A 10,992-nucleotide genomic window follows, 5' to 3' on the forward strand; every position below is an offset into this window, starting at 1 on the left:
AGCTTTTATTTCGCACTATTGACGTAGGTAAATACCTAACTATACTTAAGCGCCTTACTCCCAAGTTGCACCCAAAACGCAAATAAAACCATTAAAAATAACCAACGAAATAAAATATTAAATTAAGTAAGTAGTAGGTATCACTTGAAATAATTGTAGGTAAAGATAATCCATCTGTCAAGTAAAAATTCGACATTATCTTTCTTCTATCTTTACCACGTAAAAAGCTCTAAATGGTAATAAATAAAAAAACATAACCGCAATTTTGCTGTAAAGATGTAGTCGTTTGGCGGGTTGGTAAATGTTGTATGAAAATAAATGTCATTTAGTTTATGAAAATAAATAAGTACAATTATGCGACAGTCGGGGTCAAGTGCGCGGTTGCCTCGTAAAATTGTTGATGAAAACTATACATTTAATGTAATTTTTGAGTTACAGTCTCTAAAAATATCTTCTGCGTTCTCCTAAGACATGTGCGCTGATAAAAACGTGAGGTATGGTCTATGACCTTATTATAGACGCAAAGACATATTTTGCTCCTTGTTATTTCAAATGCAATACATTTTTTTCTTCTTTAAACATTTTTGAGTACAAAGAAAATTCCTAAGTAACATTTATTTACTCAAACGTTATTTTCATTTAACTTTTAAGCACGTTATTATAATAAAGAACAAGATAAATTAACATACAACAAACTTGTGTAACATAAAATAAACAAATATAATTTTTGAGCAAATCACCTTATTTCATTGCTTCAAACATTGATTGTACGATGATAAAATAAAATGACAATCAATGTTTTAAGTAATTTTAGTGGCTAATCTGGCCGTCCACTGCCGTGTGTCGACAAATGAATTTACCAGATTTAGATATAATCAAAGCATCAAGAAGCCGCATCGTGACTGAGAACATAACACGATATGAGAGTTCGTTTACAAACAGGCTAAAATCGTACAGGGATGGGACACACATAAACTACAGTACATAACTGCTGTGAACGCGACGAAATCGATTCCCAGTTCCGATTCCGAGAACTGACACAGTTTCTTGAGTGTCACATCACTACCGACGCACCGCTTAATAAATTAAAAAACGTCCGCCGCACGCCAATCTAGCCTTTAAGGACGAGCTTCAATATTAAATTTTGTGTGCGTTTCCACGAGTAGTTAAATTATAAAACAGAGCCACCTGTCCCCACGAAAATCTTTATAGCGACCATAAAATTTAAACCTTAAAAAGCAAAAACAAAAAGTATGGAATGATTTTTTTCTTTTACGGTCCGAGGCCCATTTTAGATCGTGTTTACCTAAGCTGTCACCTTACAGAATGGCGATTTTGACTGGCCCGGCTCTGTTGAATTAATTGTGGAGTTTTGGAGAGATATCGTCTGATGCGCGATAAGATTCGGGGCTGCCTACCGTCCGCGTTTTGCTTTAAATACTGACAGTCTCACGGAATTACTACCCGCTTAACATATTTAATTATCACGGCTCTCGGTTCTGCTAACTTTTCCGTACTTAATTTAAATTGTCGTGATTTACGATTGCGAATCTTCGAAATATTTAGCATTCGTAAATTTAATTAATACTTATAAATTACACACACATAACAGTCATTTCGACTTTAAATGCCAAACTTCGCATAACTTCCTTGGCTACAATATAACGACTGAAAAGACTTGTCTCTAACGTCTAATGATAAAGGTCAAGGATAGCATCTAATACACATAATATAGTGTAGGTATCTATCTATTAGAAAAGATTAAGAACAAGAAAAGTTATATAGTAAAAATGTTTAACTCACCATGAGATCCAACAGCAGTAGAATATGGGGCATGCATTTGCTGATGGTAGTAGCGGGCGCGGCTGTGGTGGCCGCCCTCAAGCGGCGAGTGGAAGAAGCCGTCCCCATTGGTGTCGGAGACGTCGCCGGCCGCCGGGCTGCCGTTCACGCGGCTGTCGTACCACCGCTGCTGCAACGCGCCCGCCCCCGCTCCGCCACCCTCACCGCTCATGTCCATGACCGCTGATCCGATCTCACAAACCATGCATCGCTTTTATACACACGCACTATGAGTCCGCACTCCTATCATCTCAATTCAGTCTATACGATATAACGTTCTATCCCGAACGGCTGATTGTTAACCGTCCCGGATCGATCCGCCTCATGCCGCACGTATCTGAAACAATAAGGGCAGCGGTAATTCGCACATCAAAGCAAATGAAACGATTAAATAAATCGGTATTATGTCAAAAAGAGACAATCAATTAAGATAAACCGGTGCGCTATCGAAAGACGTCCGCGATATCGACGCGCTTCCAATTTGATTAACTGATATACCGCAAATAACACTCGATACGAGCGATAAGTTACCGGGCATTAAGCGTTGTTAGCCAACTGAGTCGTGATTTTTATTACCGCTAAGCCAACTGAAGATACCTATCTATACTGCATCTAGATGACGGCAATATTACTAAAGCCGCTACCGACCCGCATGTCGAAATCTTTCAGAGGAATTTAATAAACAAAGTGGACATTCACATTTTGTGTAAGACATGAATGTATAGAAAACGCCAAGTTTGTCTAAATCTATATAAGAAACTTGTAGTATGGAGGTGTCTTGGACGCGTCGGGAATAAATTATTTATTTATGCATGTATCGGACTGACTTACATGCTCCAAGAATTTGCTTCATTTGATGATTTATTATGGTGATATATACAATAATATACGTACCTATATAAAACAGTAGCTGTTTAAAAATCTAAGAAGTAAATATTAATAGTCTTACCAAATCGTAACACAACTTGCACTATAAATACGTAAAATATAGGTACTTTTTTCTATCTTGAATTGAAGAAATAATCTGCTTGGCACATTTTGTCCCACAATATCAATTGTGCGTAAAATATAAGCAATAAATATGTAATGTATTAATGCAGTGATTACTAATGCTCGTATAAGCACTTACGTATTAATAATTAATTTGTATTATGATAAGATTATGTCAGTTCTCATAGATAAAATCGTTTCACCATTATCAATGTCTTAATTACTATTGGGTGTGATACATTACAATTTTACTTTCAATACATCGAATAAAAATTATATACCCATGTCTGATTATTAGCAGAGATATTTGAGAATTGGATTATAATATTATGGTTATTATAATTCATATTAAAGCACTAAGAAATTCCGCTACACGAGTGATTTCTTTAAATATTATCTGGTAAAAATATACTCTTGTTATATCGGTATAGGTAGGTAGGTACTGTATACAAATAATAACATAATATGAACGTAGTAGTAGAGTCAAATCAAACATAGGTAGAGTAACATGTAAATGGTAGAGAGAAACTCCACAAAAAAGCCAAAATATATCAGTCACTCACATGTTTATATTACATATATGGATCTCAGCACGTTTAAATTATAAAAGAAAAAAATGCCATAGACAATTTACCTACATCCAAAAAATGTTCCAAAATTAAAAACACCATAGACAAAATCTTATCAAGGGTTTACTTTTTAAATCAAAATGCGTAATGCATGTCAAATGTCAATACAGCGGCATCATTGATAACTCTGGATTTGACTAACTTGTGTCAATAAGATAGTATAATCTGTGATCACGCGCTGATTTAGTTTACAGTAGGTTTAGTTTTTAGTAGTTTCTCCCCTCTAAATATTGATATGCATTATTTTTTATCTATAATTCTTATTATAGATTAAAAAAACGTGGGCGTTTAGGTTATAAAACATATAGAGCACAGGCAGAAGTAGGATTTTCTTTTAATGCTAGTAATTGTCAATGCACTTCATTATTAAAAAATGTAATTATAAAAAAAACATCTAAATAAATAATATTTTGGCTTCAACAACGCATTAGCTTGTTAAGAACAAAAAATAGGAGTAAGGTACAAGGTATAACGTCCTAGGTTTTAAAAAATGCTTAAATACCTATTGTAAATGTCTCTTATAGAAGTTCATAATTAAAGTAATAGCACGTTTTTCTACAGCTTCAGCTTGAATTAGATATTATGTATTTAAAGAATAAGAAGATTCATACTAAGAAACATTTAAAAATCTAACCAAAACCCTACCTACTTATATGTGTACACTAAGTACCCATTATATAATTATTATGCAACCCTTATATTACTTTTATATTACAACCTATTCTATCAATCACAAAGCAACGGCATCTCAACACAAGGCCAATAATAATTCCAACTCTTACCAATTACGCTGATAAGATGAAATCTCCACTAATACAGGCATAACCGATGATACTAAGCCCTTCTTTCTATCACAACCGCTAAAGCCGCTATCTGACCATCGACTGAAAAAAGGATTAAAGATAAAATAAAAGAAATCACATATTTATCGCAATTTGCGTCCATTTTGTGTGATTTCCTCATAATATCGATAACAAATGATAAGACGTTGGGAACGTGTTATTTCATTAATTCACTAACTGAAAGTGTAAATAGCTAATTTATTTATTATTAACTAGCTTTTCGCCCGCGTCTTCGCCCGCGTTTTCAAAGGAAAACCCGCATTGTTCCTGTTCCCGTGGGATTTCGGGGATAAAACCTATCCTATGTGTTAATCTCAGATACCCTCTATATGTGTGCTAAATTTCATTATAATCGGTTCAGTTGTTTATGCGCGAAAACCATACATATCTATATACAAACCTTTCCTCTTTATAATATTAGTATAGATAGTATATAGATATTAAACAAGGATAGAAAGAGCTCTGATAACAATCAGTTTCAGTTTTCTAGCTAATAGCTAATCTTACCGTTACCGGTTTATTCTAAATATAACCTACATTTTGCAGCCAAAAATGTATTCAGAAATCTTAAAATACCGCCCGAACATATTATTGCTCTGTTTAAATGTCAAGAATATAAAATAACTAATGAACAAGAAAATTGCAGATATATACCTACAATAAAAATCTTTGATTAGGTACTGTGAAAACCAGACGAATAAATATTTATGACACGGATTTGGGGGTGTTAAATTCACTAGAATATGTATATAAATCTATAAAATATTCGGTAATTTAAACTTAATACGGCTAAAATAAAAATTTTCCTCAATTTTTTAATTTTGTAAGTATATTGGATTACCTATTTTACGACATATCCGTGTTTTATAAATAAATTAAAACTTTAAGCTACTCTACTTTTCTTCAAAAACACTAAATTAAACTTCTTTAAAGAAAATAAATAAAATTATACTTAGATTGAAAACTCAGTCAAAATGCAACAGTAGATACCTACCTACCTATATGTAGGTTCATTAAATTACTTCTCATAATATATACCTACAATTAAAAATACTTTAGCCAACAAAAATTACTCAACTATAAAGTTCCAAAAAAAATTAACAAACACGATAGATAAGCGTAATCTCAAATTGAACACTATCAAGAACATTTATGCTATAAATCACAGAACATAACTCCATATCTCTGATAAGGTTTCATATCACATTGCCACATCTTTATTTATTTTCATATTGTATTTATTAACTGTTGAAGCAAATCATTTTTTGTGCATTTAATCAATTAGAAATAAACGAAAAATTAAAAAAAAAATGTAACATTTGCGCTCTGCTCTATCTACATTTTAAAGAAAAGCGAAAGGATAAATGAGGATTTTCTTTACCTAATACATATCTTTAAATAACATAAACTAATTACTTATCAGAAAATATAGATTATATAAAAAGTCTTCGATAATACTAGAATTATTCTAAATTCTAATGCATTAATTTAAAATATTAAAAATAATAAAAACATCCGTTCCATCATACCTTTGCTACCGTTTTCAAAAATTAACTCTTCACTCTTAAAAATATTTCTGTTCATCAGTCAAAAAGTGTTCAAACAAATAGTAATTAATAGGAGCATTATCAAAGGGCCCGCTTATTATCGAGTGTCCAATTAAATAAATTGATTGGACCTGTTAGGCCCATGTGTACAACAGTTTGACAGAGCTATAAAGATTACCACAATCTTAAATCGACCAAAATGGACCATGAGACCACAAAAACACTAATACGTAAATATTGCATCTTATTTGTGTAAGATTCAAGATTGTAATAAATTTTGGAGTTAAGTAGTTACCGTAATATTTTTACAAATTGGAATGTAATTACAATTACCTAATTTAAAAAATGCAATTATTTGGTAAGGTATATAAATATTTATAAGTGTTTTATACAACTCTATATAAATCTCGTGTCACAATGTTTGTCTTCAATGGACTCCTAAACTACTTAACCGATTATAATAAAATTCGCACACCATGTGCAGTTCGATCCAACTTGAGAGATAGGATAGTTTTTATGAAAAAAAACGTAAACATGTAGGTACCACGGGCGAAGCCGGGGCGGACCACTAGTAGATTATAGGTTTTTTATTTCAAACACATATTTATAAAAACTGAAGGTATGTTTTTAAAAAATATGTAACTACTGACTCGTATAATAACCCCTTTAGTCTTAAGGATCAGTTATTTACTTAAAAGGATAACCTATTTTTAGTATGGCTAGAATAAGTCACTATTCTTCCCAAGATTCTTCCTTCAAACTCTCCTAAAAAACAAATTATGTTAAAAATCATGTCGTTTTTGTTTCTTATAGGTAGGTTTTCTTTGAAGATCGGAAGCTGTGTGCTGTCATAACACTAATAAACAATTAATTAGTACATGTACAACCGCGGGCGGTCAATAGTCGTTATTTAAATGAACCAAATTATTACCCTATAAATTTTATTATTAATACATACAACGTTGACAAAAACCTAATTTTTATTGACATTTAAAGATTTATAATATTATTTTATTTTTGCATGGGTATAGATGCATACTTTCCTATGTTATTTTCGTAGGTAGGTACAAGAATAAAATTAAATATGATAATGAATCCCTTTGTAATTTATAATATGAAAATAAAATGTTATTGTCATGGCTCCATTATAATCATACCTTCTTATTTTTATAGATTCGTACGACATTTGATCGCTTAGTATTAAATGATTTTAGGTGTATATTTCGCAGTTTAGCTCAACTCATTTAACAGCCAGAAGCATTATAACATTTAGATAGCAATAGGTTACCTATAAATATCATAATTTGCTGCAGGCGCGAACTCGTAAAACGTTCTAGCCAAGGCAAGGTTACAATGCAGAAAGGGTACCTAATTAAATGTATTTTTATTGTAACTTCACCGTTAACTATGTACCGAGGTATGCGCTTTTTGCCTACACCTTTCATGGCTTTATCAACATACCTACCTCTTAAATTGTAACGTTCGATGGAGGAGATATTTATGTATGAGTCTATTATTTGAGAATAGCCTACAGGATATCCACTACATAAGTATCTCCAGCGGAAATCTCAACACACGTAACGCACACATGTGTAATCTTATCGAATGCTAATCGTCGTTTGCGCATCGGCCGCATTCAAATTTCGAACGCGAACTGTCATGGCGGCCAATCGTAACGTCCGAAAACGCAGGGCTTCAGAGCGAAAACAGTGATCCGACATTGACATTGATTTGTGCTTTCGTATTTATTCGTATTATAGTCGGAATACATAAGTTTTTGTTTACAAACCTGCTCTGTACACGAACGATGCATTACATACACGCTTTTTTAGGTTCAATAATCTTTGTTGTTACATGTGTTTCATATTATTATATTGATAGGTATGTTGTTATAAAACATCTCAATGATATCTTAAAAAACCTATTACCATAAGTAAAAAAATATATTATTTGGGTGCTGTGTTACAAATGAAATTCAGACTGTTATTACCTACATTACATTACATTAAATCCTACACATTATATTTTTTGCATTGCAAGTTTTTTAAACCTACTGCGTTGTTACTATGTATCAATAGTTATTCAGATAAAGAAAAGATACCAAAAATGTTAGCGATGCTTATGCAATTCATATAAATTATGAAAATAAGCAATAACGTGTTGACAACATTAGAATTCATAAAAATATTATTTAACTTCAGCTCAAGATGTTTATCTTAATTCATTTAAATATTATTATCTACTAACGATAAAATCTGTCTTATTTTCATTAAAATATATAACAAGAAATAAATCTATCTATTAATATTCTATTCATTAGATTTAGCACATTAATGTTAAAAAATCATCAGCTAATGTATTACCTACCTACATTGTAAATGTCATTGTATAATAAATTTTAGTTTTTCTCACATATACCTACCTACCTACCTAGTAAATTAAAATACTGTGTGAATATATTTGATCTAGCTATGATTAGATACATTTTAAATGATTGCCTGAACCTGAAGCTGTAATTCCTGTTTATTTTTATAAGTTCTACAAAATAAAAAAACAATAAAAAACAAATCAATAAAATTATCATTTTTGTTTAATTACGTAAACATATTCATTTCCAATAAATTATAATTTTTACTGGACAATTTATGCATTTATAGGTCTAGGTATGAATTCATTATTTTATTTTTCCTATAAGTACTTTAAGATTATTAATTATCTGATAGGTAATATATTTACATTGTAAGTACCTTTTTTGTTTTTATTATTTCCAATAATTAATGATCGTTATTTTATATTTAGCTTGCTCTAGCTACCTTGTAGGTTGATAAAAAGTAAAAACATATAAATTTTAATTTTTAATAATTTTTTTGATAAATATTATAAACAACACCCATAGTGTTAAACACACTGGGTGGTTATCTATGATGTATTTAATTAATCTATTTAAATTTTAAAAATAAATTTAAGCATTTTAAAATTCAATGTGAAATATTCAAAATGATAGGTATGAGTAGTCACATGTACCTATCTATAGGTAACTTTATATGTAGGTATTATGTACGGAATTAAACTGACTATTAAGATATCAAATAATTTCAATAATTTATTTATATAGAAAATAAATTAGCTTTTATGTGAGTAACATTAATATGAATATTCTGTTTGTTTACATGCTACCGTTAAAGTGCCGTCGGATAGAGATATTTACCACAATTTGCAATGTAAAATCATTTTATGATCATTTTCATTAATAATAATGATGTTTTTTTTATGATATTTATATAATTAAAATATTTTTTTATTACTTTACCCGGTATGGTGTTGTATTTAGTAGTATTTAGTATTCATATAAGAAAATATGTCTAATAGAGCAATAAATGTATGTAGCTCTACCTTAGATTTATTGCTTGTTTCGACTCTACTTTTATTGTAATATTCATTTACATATTATTGATTATCATTTAATATAAATTACAAAATTTTTACTGCTCTACTTTGACCACTTTTAATAAACTTTGTATCAATTTATTAAGTGGGTAGAGATTTTATTTTTCTTGTCAATCTCTACCAGCTCTAGATAGTATAATCTAATCTAAATACCGTTTGTATTGAATTCTATAAATACTATAATACATACCTAAAATGTCCCTATCAGCTGGGTATCACTTAATTGTCGATCACTATCACTAATCACAAATAACGCTGGCCTGATAAACAACACTGAAATGCGCTCCATTCCGTCCGCAGGTTCATTTTCATACAATATCACAGGTCACTAGTGTAAATTAATTTAGGAATGAGATGTGAACGATGTTTTGGATGATATTTAGTCCATATTGCGCAGGCGTGCCGTTATTCGAGTGAGCGCGATACGCGAAGCGGCATCGATGGGACGCAACCCGACACTAAACCAGTCGTATGATTTTTTGTTGTGAGCGCGAGTCGGAGTCGCTCGGAGCGAGTCGGCGGCGGCGAGCGACGCTTGAGCGCAGCCGCTCAGGATTGGCTGCGGCTCACAGGCGGCCGGCGAAGGCGGGCCGATGGGAGTGTACACTTTTAAATTTTCTTTTTCTCTTTTTGGGCGGGAGATTGTCGCTGTGTGCGCAGCGTCAGTCGCTTTCGCGCTTTGATGGATGGCGGGAGTGCGATGGCGTTTTTTGCATTTCACATATTATTTGACTCTACAATTGCAATTTGTTGAGATTGATCGCCCATAATTCACTAATGTTATAATTGTGTAATTAATGTTGTACGAATGTATGTTTTCAAATGTTTACACTTCACCTGGCTTTACTTTTATAGAACTTTCATGTTGTTTTTAACTTGTTGTTCTATACAAATAAATTTCATTTCATTTCATTATACTTACGTCATAATATAAATAAATAAACTTCAATCGAAATGTATTAAATCATATAGAACGTTATATTAATTGAAATTGTATTGCATTACACAAATATATATCTATTTATTAGCTCTACAATATATTTTATGTATCTCAACTCTAGGTACATAATATGTATCTAGTAAATACCTACTTAACGGGTTAAAATAAGAAAGTTATAATCCAATAATTGTCTATACAGATAATTATTGGATAAGCTTTAAATAGGTACCTAAGTCATATTAGGTATAAAATTTTTATTGTAGATTTACCTAATGGTTCTATCTATAATTATATTTCAATAGAAATATTTTAATATGCTTTTTTTATGTTATTGAATAAATTTAAGTATAATTTTATTTCGTACCTATAGATAAGATAGGCTATTATTGCAAAAATACCGAAATTTAAAAGTAGATATCCTATATTATTTAACAATTAATTTATTAGATAGGTATGTTATGTAGAGATATTTTATTTGTTTTAAAAATAAAGGGTATTTGATGTTATTTTTGTAAGTGGGGTTTTAATTTAATAGGTATGTTTTTCTATAAACGTTCTTTAGAATTAGGTAGTTACGTACCTAAAGTATAAAAGCATGTAATTTAAAACTTAAATATACCTACCTAGATAATAAAATATAATTTTAATACCTATGCTACCAATTTGAATAAATCTCATGTTTATCTATCCCAGAATTTTAATTTCGTGTCGGGAAAAATATCTACCTACCTAGGTATATTTATGTACCTAGTTAA

At 31.0% G+C, this 10,992-nt stretch overlaps 1 protein-coding gene across 3 annotated transcripts in view; it reads right to left on the reverse strand.

Moving 5' to 3' along the window:
- Window positions 1-9,828, reverse strand: part of LOC123692641 (GATA-binding factor C-like) — a 77,454-nt gene extending 67,626 nt beyond the window's left edge. For all 3 annotated transcript variants that reach the window (XM_045637409.1, XM_045637408.1, XM_045637407.1), the window contains exons 1-2: window positions 9,488-9,828; window positions 1,804-2,179 (exon numbers count right to left, since the gene is read on the reverse strand). In XM_045637409.1, coding sequence (XP_045493365.1) covers window positions 1,804-2,047 — 244 coding nt within the window. In that variant the 5' untranslated portion in view covers window positions 2,048-2,179; window positions 9,488-9,828. The remainder of the gene's footprint in view (window positions 1-1,803; window positions 2,180-9,487) is intronic.
- Between the last annotated feature and the right edge of the window lie 1,164 nt (window positions 9,829-10,992).

The sequence above is a fragment of the Colias croceus genome, chromosome 6, assembly GCF_905220415.1.
Source record: "Colias croceus chromosome 6, ilColCroc2.1".
In the NCBI taxonomy this organism is placed as follows: domain Eukaryota; kingdom Metazoa; phylum Arthropoda; class Insecta; order Lepidoptera; family Pieridae; genus Colias; species Colias croceus.